We start from the raw sequence: 15477 nt of genomic DNA, 5'->3' as shown, positions 1-15477 counted from the left end.
GTGACTGTGGTCAGAGGGATAGATAAACCCTCAGCTTTCTCAATCAGCAAAGCAGTGACACCAATTGATTAAATTTATAGGCCCTCATGAATATGAAGTCACCAAGAGCCTGCAAGGGTTTTCAAAACATGCTAGCAAGGATTGATTCTAAACCCAAACAATTTGAAAGCCTATCAAGTAGTTCAGAAGTAAATCATTCCCCTGAGTACGTTTTTATTCACATTTTAGCCAACCGTCGTACCGGGACACGTATCAGTAAGGAGAAAAAAAAAAAAAAAAAAAAAAAAAAAAAAAAAAAACTGTCTCAAAGGCAGTCTGTCCACTCTGAGTTCGTTACTGATGTATAGGACATAAAGGTTTGGGCACCTTTCTGGGCAAGCTCTGTCAGAGACAAGTTAACAGTTTTATAAGTATGAAAGCTATTCATTAGCTAAGTGCCAATTAGCCAATTGCCCTGTTTCAAGCCAGTAAGTGCCCAATTGTATATGCAATTAGCTAATTGCTATTATAATTAGCTGCACCTATATTTTATTTTTCAAACCTTATTCTAAGAAAGAAAGACTCCAGATCTGCGGATCATTTAGTCAGTATGCTAAGCTACCGTGCTTAGGTTATATGCACATGACCGGTTACTGGCAAGATCCTGTTGTGTTTCTTTAATTGCATTTTATTTGAATGATAGTGTGATAGTGTAAACAGGAAATATAGAGATCTCAGAAGGTCCCTTGGATTCTGAGAGTCTAAATTATTTTGGGACAAATACTGTCTTCTTCAAATTGCTGTTCTCTCTCTCTTTTTTTTTTTTTAATGTCAAAATTTGCAAAGCAGATTCAGCCAATCGACTTCCATCTTGTACGTAAAAGTCGTGGTAATTACCAGGGATACAGGTTCTCCTTTTATGTTGTATTTCCAAATCCTACCAGCTTCCCGAGATTCTCCTACACAAGTTAGGTGTGAGTTCAGAATCCTGGTAGTGCTTGATGGTCACAAGCAATATTTCTTAGCCAATATTTCCCACAGCCCAAGCCCTTGACCTACACCGGGCCTGAACTCACTCTTAACACATAGAGCAAAGAGACAGCAAAGGTGTCTGAGGGTAAGGTTGGTTAAAGTGAGAGAAGCAGGATATGCCATTGAGAACTTCTTGCCGTAAAGAATAAAATCCAGTTTGGCTTAAATTCATCTTGTAACAGACTGGTAAGAGATCTCACACATACAAAAAAACAAGGAAAATGATCTGTGGCAAAAGCATGCTTGCTCCTGCGATCTGGTTCTGCAGGCACTGGCTCAGGGGTTAGCATCTGAAATGAAAGTTTGCTACATCTTGGCCAATGGCAAAGATTATGTCATCACCAGCCACCCCGGTGAGTAAGACCTTAGAAAATTAATTTATTTTGTTATCCCTCTGTGATTGGGCGGAAAGGAATTGTCAATAAAGAGTTTCAGAAAATGTCTTTGCTTTAGACAAAATTACTAAGATGCAGTCTGACCGACCTCCAGAGCCTGATTCCTTTACAGTTAGTCATAGAAGCTTTGACAAGAGTTTAGGACTGAAATATATCTTCATTCAACTGACGTCAACCCAAAGCGACTATTAGTGCAATTACGGTCATTCTGATTGATTTCAATCATGGTGTTTGAATGTGCTAGGAAAAGGCTTTGAGCTTAGGTTTTGAAAACTTTCTCCCTGTTATTTCTGTAGGTTAAATGTCTCTTGTAAAACAACTTTATAGGCATTACAACCGTAAACCTGGGTGACTGAGAGACAGGAGGGGGGGAGCAAGAGTAAAGGGCATTAAGGGAGAGCATTAGGTGTCCAGACATATAAAGAGGGAGTCATAGAAATTTCACAAGGGACCGTGTGTCTGCCTCTTAGAGGGAAATAAAGCTGTCTGTGTGGGGGTCTCTAACCTTTCCATGTTGTGGAGTCCCCCTTAGGCCTTACAAGGAGTCTACAAGCCGAGTAAAGCTTCTTAATAAAATATGTGACCCCCTCCTAGGATTTCCTTCTAATGTAGGTACGTGTTAAGCAACCTGTCCTCACTGTCTCTCAGATACTGTGTGTAACAGAGAAGACTGTTGGTAACACTTGTTAGCTGTCCAAGTCCCAGCCCCTAGTCATTACGAACCTCCCTGGAGACTCCTCCTTAATCAGAGCCCGGAGCACTGTGCAGACCACACCCATCCGCAGTCTGTGGAGGGAACAGGAAAGAGGACCCCAGCTGCCTTCTGACTGTGCACAGCTCTTCTTGAGGAACCCAGGACGGGCAGTGTCCCACGGGTGTGTTCCACTGAGGCGATTTTAAATACATTTGGAAGTAACAGAGCCCACAACCTGCCATCGGGATTTTTCTGTGGGAAAAAAAAGCAAAAAACAAACAAACAAACAAACAAAACCAAAAATCAAAACCATCATGACAATCACCTTGACCTGTTTCAACCCAGTAACTACCCACTACCAGGTTAATGCTCTTTAAAGTACCTGAAATAAAACATTTTTAATTCCTGAAAGAGAAACAAACACCCCCTCCGCACCCCAACACACACAGCACCACCGCCAGAGTCTCCAAATGTCCTTCAGGGGAAAATTCGAATGCTTGTATCATCGAGCCCAAATACACGGTCTGCAGCCCAAGGTCTCTTGCTCTCATAAGTGTGATTTAATTGTGTATCTCATTCCCTGAGATCAAGTTCCCCGTGCTTACTAAAAAGCAACTGGTATCCTGAGCTGTGCTCTTGTAACACTGACTTGGGACATTTCCTTAACCTTCCCTGTCCCCATCACTTCCTCCCTCTCCTTCCCCTCAGGTTTCACCAGCCTCACAACAGATGCAGCCAACCCAGACAATACAACCGCCCCAGCCCACAGGGGGACGCCGGCGAAGGGTGGTGGATGAGGACCCAGATGAGAGGCGGAGGAAATTTCTGGAAAGGAACCGGGCCGCCGCCACCCGCTGCAGACAGAAGAGGAAGGTCTGGGTGATGTCACTGGAAAAGAAAGCTGAAGAGCTCACCCAGACAAACATGCAGCTTCAGGTGCGGGCCCCTATCCCTTCTCCAAGCCTTGTCACAGCTGGCGTTTCCCCGCCTCAAGGCTTGTTGACCCAAGCATCCTAGGCGTTTCCTGCCTTGAGGCTCAGGGCTTGTTGACCTAAGCATCCTACCACACACCTAGGCTTCAGAGGACACCCAGGTCCTCTCAGTACCATCAGTGCTCTCACGAGAGAGGAGGAATGCCTGAGACCAAGCACAGAAGCAGGGCTTTCTGCGTTAGTTTGGTGACTTCCGGTTTTCTGTTTTCTCATCTTTAATTGGGGAACAACTTTACTGAGTTGGAGATATGATGTGAGCCTGTGTTCACGGTGCAGTTAGCACGGTCCCAGGCACACAAGGCTCTTCATCTGGAAGCCATCTAGTGTGGGCGCCAGGCATACACCCAATTATCTATATTTTTATTTTTAACAGAAAGAAAATATTTTATGTCTTGGTGTTGTGTTAGGCTTGTTTGCTCTAAAAGTAAATACCTATTTCCATCTTCATCCCAGCCACAACAAGGCTGGAATCTTGTGTGATTTTTGCTTTCCAGGGGTGGCTTAGCTAGGAGCATCTGTAAAGTAGCTATTTCTGGGATTGTCCCTGGCAAAGAGGAAACTAATGTGCTGGGTTTCCTGGGAGAACTCTGAACACACCAGTGATGCTGTTCAAGGTGTTTGTTCTAATATCAGGCAGGTTCTCCTGAGAAAAATGCCAATTATCTCAAACCAGTTCCTCTCAGGGCTGAGCTATGGGCATAAGGAAGAGGGTAAGATGGCCCAAATAGAAAGATTGCATGCCTTACTAATTGATAGTATCTCTAGTCTGGTCCCAGATCACTTACAGCAGATTTTATCTTATTTCATTTTTTATATTATCTCATTTTGACAGGGTATAGCCCCTGCTGGCTTTGAACTTGTTATATATCTAAGGATGACTTTGAACCTCTGATGCCCTTGCCTCTAGCTGGAGAGTGTGGGCATTACAGGGATGAGACATTAGTGCTCGATTTTGCATCCTTCAAAGGAGCCGTTGGGATGTTAAAACCCAGTGCCTTTGCCTTGTGAGCTACATTAAATGGACAGGATTCCTGGCATGCAGTGTACAAATCAAAAGCATACAAAGGAAGACGGGTACATATCGGTGTGCTGAACTCTATAGCTTACAGGAATTTGTCCCCCCTAAATTTATCACTCTTTTTGTGATAAACAAGATGAAGTTAAAAAGTATGCAGCTTCCATGAAAATAAGGGTCATATACTGGTTCATGCACTTAGTTTGGGACAATGTCTCACTACTTCACCTTCCTGTTGGCTACCCCCTGTTCTAGCATACGACCTGAACTCTTTTGAATCACTGAATGCATTCCCTATGTCTAGAGTGCCCATGGGCTGGGTGCCTGACCAACTTGGTAAGGCTTTGATTACAGAGTCAAACCACAAAGCAGTGTCTAGAGCTAAATGCTTTGAAAGCCACTGCTGGACTCAGACAGGGCAGGGGAGTCCACGAGAAACCTTTAACATGTGTTTAAAGTGTTATTAGGGAATGGACAAGTGGCTTAGCAGTTAAGAGCACTTGCTGTGCTTACAGAGGACCAGTTTGGCTCCCAGCATCCACACAGAGGAGCTCATGTCTGCCTGTACCTCCAGTCCCAGGGCGTCTAACACCCTCTTCTAGCTTCCACTGGGCACCTTTCACACATGTCATACATTCATACAGACATACATGCACATACATATAAATACAATGTTTAATTAAAGTATGTTGTGCAAACATGTTAGTAGAAGCTCTGGGGTGTGCAGACCCAGCCCACACTGTGACATGGGCTGAGCAGTGATTGAAGTAGGAAACTCTGACAGTTCTGAGGCAGGAGAATGATAGAAACCCATTGGGGTTTCCAATTTAGGCTCCACTGACTCTGGGAATCTCGGTTACACCCTTTGTAATTTAGGCTACTTCACAGCAGCCTTGGCTTCTATGTACTAGAATCAGGAGAAAACCCCTCCCTCATTCGTGACAACCACGATGTCTCTAGACATTACCACTTGCCCCCTGGTTGGAGCAGAGCTTGTGGTAGTACAGAAATCAGCTTTGGTTACATGCACGTCCTTTAAAGCAGAGCCGTGAATAGCCAGCAGGCACAGGTCAGATACAAAACTTTAAATCAGAGTGAATTAAAATGAGTCCTTACAGATTTACTCCAGGATCTTTGCTGAGGAGAGTCATAGCACAGAGCCACACAGAAAGATGCCCTTGAATCTAAGGTCAGATGTGTCTGTGGCTTGACATACACTTATTTATGGCTGCTTTCAAGAAACATACAAAGTGCATTTACCCTTTTTGAGACACTAATTCACTGTAGGGTGTGTGTGTGTGTGTGTGTGTGTGTGTGTGTGTGTGTGTTTGTGTGTGTGTGCTTAATATTTTAGAGCCCAAATAGCTAAGGCAGCCAAGAAAAAGAAGTACCAAGTCTTAAAAACTAGGATAAAAAAATGTCAGCATTAGCAAGTTTGTGCAGTAGACTCTGGTATCTTTTGGCTACAAAAAGCTATACAGAGGAAGGGGTGAGGAGCCATTTACTGATGTTTACCAGCCACTGCTTGCTACAGAGAAACCAGAGAGCCAGAAGGCCCAGCAGTCCAATGGTCTCTGATATATTGTGTACTGTGGACCGTGCCCTGTGAGGCAGGAGAGGATGTCACAGCCTCAGCTACCTTTGGGTGACCTTTTTCCTCTCGCTGTCAAAAGAAAAAGGTGTCTCTTTTGAGACTGGTTCCATGAGCCAAATTTTAAGTAAACAGAAATAGAAGGTGCTAAGCAAACAAACTCCAGCCAAATGAAATCTCCAAGGTCTGAATGGCCCGCCACCACTTTTGAGTTGTTTTCCAGAATAGAACCTTCTAGCTAGGCTTCTGCAGAACTTCTGATCGGAAAAACAAGACCCGGGGAAATAAAAGGCAGACCTCAGTCTTAGCCTCAGTGCAAATCTCCGCCTAACGGGTCATCACGGGTTTAGGAAATTAAAAAATTTAGAAAATGCCCAATCTGACATTTCACAAAACAGAGAAACTGGGGTTTGGAGAGATAAAGAAGTCAGTCCAAATGTCATATAACCAATAAGTATCAGACCAGGGACTTTAGCAAATCGCCTGTGCTCTAAGCCACCACTTTGATATTTTTTATTCTATGACACCAGTGAACCAAAGGAGTCTGTCTCCTGCTGTAGTGACAAATCTCTGCCTATGTGGCATTCCTAGGTTGCTTGTGTTCGGTGGGGATATGGAAATCATCTGGTCACCCACTAAAGTAATTGCTTTTCCTTTTTAGTGCAAAGACACATGGTCTAAGTTGATGCTGAAATTTTAGACACACGAACCCAGGTCTGGGACTTGGCAAGGGAGCAGGCCAGATGGAAACTGTTGCTTGACAAATTGAAAGTCCTTTGTTTCTGAGGGACCAAACCTGCCCTCAGCTAATCTGAAAAGAAAGGGTGGGATTCTGGGCCCTTTGTGATAATTATGCTTTTGGCACAAACTCCAGTTTATATCCCCCACCCAAAAAAGCATTGTGGATTTATCATATAACAAAACAACATCACCAAAGCCCCAAGCTATAAATGTGCCTGTCAGGGAATTCTGAACGTGCTGTTTAAAGGATGCTTTTCCAGTGTGGAACACCTCCATGTGATCCCTACTTCACCCCCAGGCACTTTTATGGGTGTAAAAACACATCAGTGTGACAGGACTTCTCTTACTATCATTATCTAAATAGCCAACTGCTTTAAAAACAGAAACCCCAAAGTCACTGCACAACTGAAAAAGGAAACAGTTGGCTTCAGTCGGAGAGTGTGTGTAGATTATTTATACTTTTTAAAAAACTGTATCTGAGCACCTAGAAGTGGTGGTACAACCAACAAATTTGAACCTCAAAGGTGAATTCTCCTCAACCGATGAAGTGGGGAAATGCCTCCCACAGTCCAGACCTTTATTTTCCTGCAGAACTCCCAGGCCAAATTTGACTCCTCTTGTGCATTTTTTAAAAATATTCACTATCTGGTAATATTTTCTTACAAAATAAACTCAAGGTGATTCTAGTCCTCTTACCTTAAAAAGATTTTGACTAGAAGCCAAGTATAGTGTTTGTGTATTTCCTGCTTCTGTCTTCTTTGAATCTGGAGTTCTCAGATGTCATGTCAGTACAGAGCATCCCTTCTTATATCCCCTCTCTGGAACATCAGTTCTTGACTGTTGTCAAGTTATGGGCCCTTGTGACATCCAGTGAAGGTTTTCAGAAACTATTTTCCAGCACGAGTGTGTATGTGCTCTCTCTGAAATGAACTTGTGGCTCAGGCACTGTGATTTACACTGGTTATACAAGAGATGCTGGAGTTGGCTTTCTCATCAGACACAAGGCATAAGCATCTGTGAATGTCCAGAGCAGTTCAGTGACAAAGCAGGTCAGGCTCAGCCCCTTCATTGGATAGTTAAGTGATTGGCAGCAGAGCAGAAAGGCAGCTCAAAGTCTCTACAGAATGAGAAGCCATCTTCCTCAGAACTGAACTAGACCCGCCATCTTGTTTTGAACTTTGGTGGCATGATCTGGAAAGTCAGCTTTGGCCACTGTCATTAGTAGTGGTGTCATTTGGTTTGGTTTGCAGTTCTGGGGATGCAGCCCAGGCCTTTGTCTGTACCAGGCAAGCACTGTACCACTGGGTCATGCCTTCAGCTTCCTTGGTTTCTCTCAACCCTAGGAGCACACTGCTTTTCCTTGTCCCTGTGAACTTCCTGTGCATGAATTTGAAGGCTATTAAGCTGTTGCTTCTTTCCTCCTGCATGAGAGTAATGTGTATCGCATTCAAGGGCTGCTTGCTCCTCTTTGTTAATGTTGTTAACTGGTATTCACTTCTCAACTGTGATGAGACCTAATAAAACAATTATTAACATCAGAAATATGTGCATATTCAAGTACGTCCTTAAAGGATGGTCTGTTTTTAAAGCACTGCATATTTTTAGATATGCTTTCTCTTCCCTACATGTATGCATATGTACTATGTACATTCTTAGTTTTCATGAAGACTGCAGAGGACACTGTTAAATCATCTGGAACTAGAGTTATAGATGATTATGAGCTATGTGGATGCCGGGAACCCAAACCCAGGTCCTCTGCAAGAACAGCAAGTGCTGTTAACCCCTGAGCCACCTCTCCAGTCCTGATTCTTACATCCTTACAGAACTGTACACTACTGAAGACCTTAGTTTCTCTATTTGCTGCTTATTGGTTTATTTGCTATTTGGGGACAAAATGATGCTCTCCTATAGTTTGATAGTGCTTTATTTATAGGCATGAATGTTATAGTACAATTGCTTTGTGGAAGGAAAATGTGTATTGTGAAAGAGTTTGGGATGCACTCCCGGTAATGTTGGAGAGCTAGTGAATAGAATTACCAGTGTTTCAAAGAACACACCCTGGTAAGAACTCAAACACTGCTGACACACAGCCACTGCCCAGGACACAGAAAGGGTAGAAATGGAACCTAAAGTCACCATCTTCGAAACAACTACCAGACCTCAAAAAAGATTTTTTTTAATTCAAGAAGTGTTGAGAAAGCAAAATAACGTTTGGTTTGGTTTGTTAATTTTAGAATTACATCACTTGGTCGGTTGGTTGTTTATGGTGGGGTATGCATATGCCATGTTACTCGCATTGAAATCAGAGGATAACTTGTAGAAGTTGATTCTCTCCTTCCTCCATGTGGATTCTAGGGCCTGAACTCGCCATCAGCCTTTGTGGCAAGCACCTATTGATTACCCATTGATCCATCTATTGATTACCCATTGATCCATCTCACCATCCTCCAAGTTCAGCTTTTATACTTTGCTGGTTGTTTTCTGGGCCACAGTAGAGGAAGTGTGGGTTCTCTGTGACGGTTTCCAAGTTTCAGCGTCTACATCATCTGCCGCTGCCAGTTTTGCTAGGGTGTCAGGAATGGTGTATTCAGAAAAGGGTCAGTGCTAAAGCATGCCAGTAGCCACAGGACTTCATCTTGGTGTGCACGCACACAAATACACACCGCAATGCCCTGTTTCAACTTGACTGGTTTACTTTATTTTTAAGCAGATAGTGTATAATGGTCAAAAGGTGAATTTTTCTTACATATAGTATTTTAAAAATAGAAGAACTCAGTGTGAGGAAACAAAGAATGTTACTTAAGCACATAATTCAGTTAAAGTCCAAAGAGGAGTTGGTTGGAAGTTGGTGTCAATTTCCTTGTAAAATAAAGTTATCCTGAATTGCCAAAAGTCACTTTGAGCCATGGCTGGCTGCTTATCAATCATACTCACTGGGAAGTTGAAGTTACCATTTGTCTCCACGAATGCTCTCAGATTTAAGAGCAATTTTCCTGTACCATTCAGTGATTTATTCATAGTTAGGTGAATTTCTGGTTGTTATCATTATTTTGTGGTTTGAAGGATAATGGGGAAAGCTTTTACAGAAGAGGTACTTGTTATTTTATTAGTGATGTTATTTGGTGTGCACTTTAGCCAGTGTCCCAAATGCATTTGCAAGTGGAAGATATTGATTTAGAAATTTCTCATTTTTTTTTCTCAAGTAACCTCTAGACTTCTAGGAATTTTCTTCTCTGGGTGATTTCTTCTCAGATAAGTTTATATCAACGGTGTCGCCAAGTTTATTGGACTTTGTACCATTTCTGGCTCTAAATGCTATAAATGAGGTTCGTGGAGGTTCACCAGACCGTGTTAAATAATACATGGTCACATCTATCTCGGGTCACGCAGTCAGGAAAGCATGGGAACCTCAGCTATATAACCTGGTTCCAGAGTCCTTTACTTAGAGGGCATGGTCTGCTTTCTAAGTAGGGGTTCAGTTCTTTATTGAGTTCAACTTTGGTCTCTTCAAAAGACCCATACCAAATGAGAGGGTCAGATTGAAGGGAAACCACAAATTCAGATCAATCCCTCTAAATAATTTTCTTAACGTCATTTGAACACAACCAGAAAAGCTTTAATAATTTTGTGGTTGAAAGCGGATGGGACTTTGCATTTGCTAATTCTTTGGTCTTCACAACAAAATTTTAATATGTTTTCCCAGAATGAAGTGTCCATGTTGAAAAACGAGGTAGCCCAGCTGAAGCAGTTGTTGTTAACACATAAAGACTGTCCGATAACAGCCATGCAGAAAGAATCCCAAGGATATTTAAGTAAGTCACTTTTTCATTCTTTAGAAGAAAACTTTGGGGGCTGGAGAGATGACTCAGTGGTTAAGAGCACTAGCTGCTCTTCCAGAGGTCCTGAGTTCAAATCCCAGCAACCACATGGTGACTCACAACCATTTGTAACGGGATCTGATGCCTTCTTCTGGTGTGTCTCAAGATAACAACAATGTACTCTTATGCATAAAAAAAACAAATAAATCTTTAAAAAATGAAAAAGAAGAAAACTTTGTCTCTCATTTTGCAATGAATTATATTATAGGGGGAAAGATAAAGAATCAGTTGCACACCCAGAGGAATATGTGGGAATTACTGGGAGATTGCAGATGCTTCTGCCAGGGGTAGCCATCTTCTCTAACCTTTTTTCAAAGCCATGCCCAGCACTCCCCGATAACTTCTTACTCTCCTTGCCAGCATGTTACCAAATTCTAGCTTTGTAGCCAGGAATAAAGGAGGCTGTGGGGGTCCAGCTACTCATGGCCTCTTCATTCTCCTGAGAAATCTGCGAGCTGGGAGGCAGTTCTTGCTGTATCCCTTGCCTCTAGTGTCTCAGGAGACATGTCCTGTGTCTTGGGTAGGCAGGTTGCCTACCAGGCTGGAAAGTTCCTGGGGTCCCCCATTTATCAGCAAGCAATGTGGGGCCCCTTCTCCCTGGCTCCACTTTCTGCACTTACAGTGGTAGCAGAGTCAATGATGAATATGGGAAGGCAAGAGGAGCAGTGAATCGTGGCTGAAGGCCAATTTGTTTTCAAATAATTTTTTTAGATTGAGCAAGACAGATGCTCCCACCACATGTGAGTATTTTATCCACATTTAATATACAAATAGGCTATCTGAACATTCAAGATGGGAGTGGGGATCCACACCCCAAGGCTCAAACAATGTTTACAGGCTCACTTTACTGATGGGAACGTCTGGCTTTTCCTGTCGCTATGAACCTGGGGGCTTAGCTTGGTGACCTATTTATAATGAAACTTTGTCCTTAACTTCCAGAAGAAAATGTACGAATGTCTTCTACAGGAAGTTTAACACCCAATAGCATTTCTGTTTGTTCCTGAGGAGCTTCCCCCAAGAAAGAGCTATATTTGTGTATGTGTGTGTGTTCTCTCCTAGGTCCAGAGAGCAGTCCTCCTGCGAGCCCTGTGCCAGCATGCTCTCAGCAGCAAGTCATCCAGCATAACACCATCACTACATCCTCATCGGTCAGCGAGGTGGTTGGGAGCTCCACCCTCAGCCAGCTCGCGACTCACAGAACAGACCTGAATCCGATTCTTTAAAAGGCACCGTCAAACCTGGCCTTTGGGAAGAGACATACATCCTTTCTCAGAAGGGCATTTTTAGAATTAACTCAGACCTGGAAGACGCTTCGGCCCTTCAAAGACTGGCTTTCGTTTTTATAGTTATTATGGAAAGTTGTCTTTTATACTTAGTTATATAAGAAAAAAAGGGGGGATATGCAATGAATCTCTATCGGCTTGGGAAGCACGTTGGGGCTTCCCTGTCATTTTCTGGTACCAGTGTCTTGTTTATAAACAGAACCTTTCCTGTATATAGCCATGGTTTCATTCTTACCAGCCCAACCCTTTGCCTGGAACAATGAATCTTGTTAAACTACAGCTTTTAGCCAAAATGAGGTATGCCTAGATGTCAAGCGAGATGAATCCACACAGTAACTGGGTAGGAAAAGCTCATGATACCATAACTCATGTTGAGTTTGTGCTGTGATTTCACCAGAAGCTCCGATAAACTCATGGGCCCTTTTTAATATTTTTTTCTCTTGCTAGAAAAAAAAAATTATGGTCCATCCATATCCCAAGGAAGCCAGCAAGCATCTCAGGCCCTCTCCTCCCGTCCTTGTCCACCTGCTCAGATGTCAAATATCCGTCTCCATTTCCCTTTCCCTGGATCCCTGGTTCCCTCTGTGTTTTGGCTCTTCTTCTGTTTCCTTTTCTCCCCTTTAGCTTTGCATGTGAAGAAGAAAATGTTTTAAAGAAGAGAAAAAGCAACTCTTGAAACTGTGGACCTAGCCACAGTTTAACCCACAGCTGGACTTCATTCAGTTCTTGCCTTTCACAAAATAGCAACCAGGAGATGTTTAATGTGCCTGATTTAATGTTTTTAATAACCAGAGCAAATAAAAGGTGGTTTCGTTATAGGTGAAGCAGTGTTGAAGGCCAGCTGTGGAGACACTAGGGAAAGGGACTTTGTAAGCCCCAACTGTGAAAATTCAAATAAGGATGTGGGCTCTAACATCACACCCTCGAATTACAACTCGCTTCTATGGCCTGTCTATAATGTTGAAAAATCCATGCACTATATAATAGTTCAGAAGGGCTCTGTTCACTACACAGATTACATTGTTCAATCATCAGCTGCTAATAACCTAAGATTTATTATTATTATTTTTCTTAAGCCTATGGAACCAGCTCTGCTGTTCTGGTGGGCAAAGACAAGCTCACTCCTGGAGAAACAGAGAGAAAGCAGGGCCAGCGTTTCTCAGGTACTCGCAGCCTGACAGAACAGTCAGACTGGCTGCTGACCGAATCCCGTGGAGGCGGCCAGGCTGGTGCGCTCATCTGAATAGTTCTGATTTATATTTTCAGCAACGTCCCTGGACTTGCCCATTATGAAAAGCAGATCAAACCCAAACCACAGTTGTGCCTCCTTGAAACAAGCCATTCTTCTCTGCTGGTGTTTTAATATCGTGTTTCACAAATAACAGGGGCTAATGTTTCTCACTAGCAGTCTGGGCATATGCTGGTGTTTCATCTCTGCCCAAATAATTCACCTCCTAACCTATGTGTGTGTGCACATGGGTGTGTATGCCTGAGTGTGTGTGAGTATGTGTGTGTGTATGTGTGTGTTTATGAACAGTATAGGTTTTAAAAGAACAGTATTTTACAAAAGCCGTCACTTTTATAAGAGTTCAGTAAAGGAAGGATGTACTTTTTCGCTCACTATAGTTTCAGAAATCTATTTTAGAGGGAAATAAAAAGAAAATATGAGGGCTCTGAAGCATGATTTTTTTTATAACTAGTTTCAGTTTTATCTAATAACTTACATTAAAAATCAATATTTATCAACAATTTTTTTCATGTATGCTGTGCTTTTGAGAGACAAGTTTGGCTGTTCAGTAAAGCATAAGGATCTATGGCCTTAGAATCAAACATGAAATAAAAAAAAATAAAAATAAAAGGAGGAAAAAGAAAAATGAAGAGGGAAGGAAGAAGATGAAGCAAACAAAATTTTCTATTGTATTTTAGGAATACACATCATTTTCAGGTATTTTAAGTACTGAATTGATATTGTTCTTCTTCTTCTTTTTTTAATTCCAGTAGTAACAAAATAGTTTAACCTAACTGGCTTGCTAAGAAATGTGCAAGTCATGGATTTGAAGGAAGTTAACATTCATAGCTCTGGTTTGAAATCAAAGGTAATTTTCTGCAAAATCCCTTTCTTAGATCGGGTAGGTACTCTGCTCCCTCACAAGAGGAGGGGACGTGCTGGAGTGGCAGCACTTGTGGCTTTTATCTGACACTTGCTTTGAGTGGACAGGACCTTTTCCACCTGCTTGCATGTGTAGCACTTGAAAAAATGAATTTTTTTTAACCCATTAGTAATACCACAATGTCCAGGGAGAAACCCACCACTACAATGATGACTTTTTTAGTTTATGTCTCTCCCATCTCTGGGCTGAAATTCTTAGCTGTTCAAGGAGCAGCCTTTGCAGTTGAGAACTTGCCTGGGTTTTCTTAATTCGGCGACTCGACAGCTTGACTGATGTGCATTATTTATAGCTCAATTATGTCTGTTTTTTATGCTAAGTAGGCAAGCCACCACACACAGCAAACGTTTCTCAACATATAATTAGAAGAAACTGCCTTCTTGTTCCAGGCAGGCCCTTTAGGTGTGTGTGTTTGCAGTATGGAGAGTCAGTGAGGGAACCAGCTTGCTGTCGGTCAACAAAACTCCTGGGGACCTAATTCTGAAAATCTAATTCCCACTTTATCCCTAGTCAGGATTCCAGAGAAAGGTCCATCCCTCGTCAGATCTCAGAACCTGCCTGAAATGACCCTCGCACTGTCTGCCATACACCGGCTCTGGGAGAGCATCTCCTTAATCCCCTTTAATTGTCTTCTCCCATCTGGTTACCAATGTCAGCTGCATAGACTTTCAGGAGTCAGTGGTATCAGCCTTCAGAGTCCCCCATCCAAGGAGGAAAGGTGAGTTCAAGTAAAGCTGCCTCTCTTCCTCCTGTGTGGCTCCATTATCACAGGATCTGCTTCTGAAGTCCCTGCCAGCCTCCTGGGCACTTCTCCAGTACCTCCCTGCCTAACATGCCGAGAGCTGGAAACTTAGTACACATCCTCACTCACAGAGAGAAAGGCATGACACACTAATGCTTCTTAGAGACACCTTTCTCGATCCGTGGTGCTTGAACAGGTAGACTGAAAGTCCCAGCCCTGGGTGAGTATACTAATCTCAAAGCTAGCTATCCAGGTGCTGGTGCTGGTGACCCTAAGTCCTCCACTTACCCACATGTCAACTCGTGCAAGTTGCCATATTAAAATAACCTGTGCGTGACCAATGATGTGTGTGCTGTTGCAGCGTGTGTCCTAAGAACTGGGGTGACTTACTCAGCCGATGCTTCTTGGAGCTTATCTAATCAATGAATAAAATTCAGTGAGGATTCCAAGAGAGGTGTCAGTGGGCAAAGTTTAGGTGGCTGTTGCCTGCCGGTAAGCAAATTATAGTGGCTTAGAGTTTGCCATTAAGATCATAAACCAGCTTCAATTAAAAAAAAAAAAAGCCCTTAGCTTATTTTTAAGCACCAGTAACTGCTATAAAATTAGCCTTTCAGTTAGAATAGAATGTCCTTCCTTTTGAGTAAAACCATCTAAGAAAATATATATGTATGTATGTATGTACAGTGGGATTCAAGGACCAAAGCAAAATTTGAACAGGAATCTATTAATTTAGAATGTATAAGATATTTATTAATAAATGTTATTTTAAACATTCCATTTGAACAGTATTCTTCTGTAGGCTCTATGTGTCTTGAAAATGTTGGTCCATAATAATCAGCCCTAGTTAGGGTGCCATTATTCAGGGTCTCGGCTCTTCCTATCGTTTGCTGGACGCCCGTGCTTAGATCTTTGTGCGTCTTTTGAGGCTTGTTTACTACTCTGTGAGTTATTAGATAATCTACATTCT

At 42.5% G+C, this 15477-nt stretch overlaps 1 protein-coding gene across 2 annotated transcripts in view; it reads left to right on the top strand.

Moving 5' to 3' along the window:
• Nucleotides 1-11812, top strand: part of CREB5 (cAMP responsive element binding protein 5) — a gene marked incomplete at its 5' end in the record, with an annotated part of 300431 nt that extends 288619 nt beyond the window's left edge. For both annotated transcript variants that reach the window (XM_080932578.1, XM_080932579.1), the window contains 3 exons: nucleotides 2809-3036; nucleotides 10143-10251; nucleotides 11377-11812. In XM_080932578.1, the coding sequence (XP_080788704.1) occupies nucleotides 2809-3036; nucleotides 10143-10251; nucleotides 11377-11540 (501 nt within the window). In that variant the 3' untranslated portion in view covers nucleotides 11541-11812. The remainder of the gene's footprint in view (nucleotides 1-2808; nucleotides 3037-10142; nucleotides 10252-11376) is intronic.
• Nucleotides 11813-15477: the final 3665 nt, after the last annotated feature.

Source organism: Micromys minutus (assembly GCF_963924665.1).
Source record: "Micromys minutus genome assembly, chromosome: 18".
Taxonomy (NCBI): Eukaryota; Metazoa; Chordata; class Mammalia; order Rodentia; family Muridae; genus Micromys; species Micromys minutus.
Note: the sequence above shows the minus strand (reverse complement) of the source record. Positions and strands in the feature narration are given on the sequence as shown.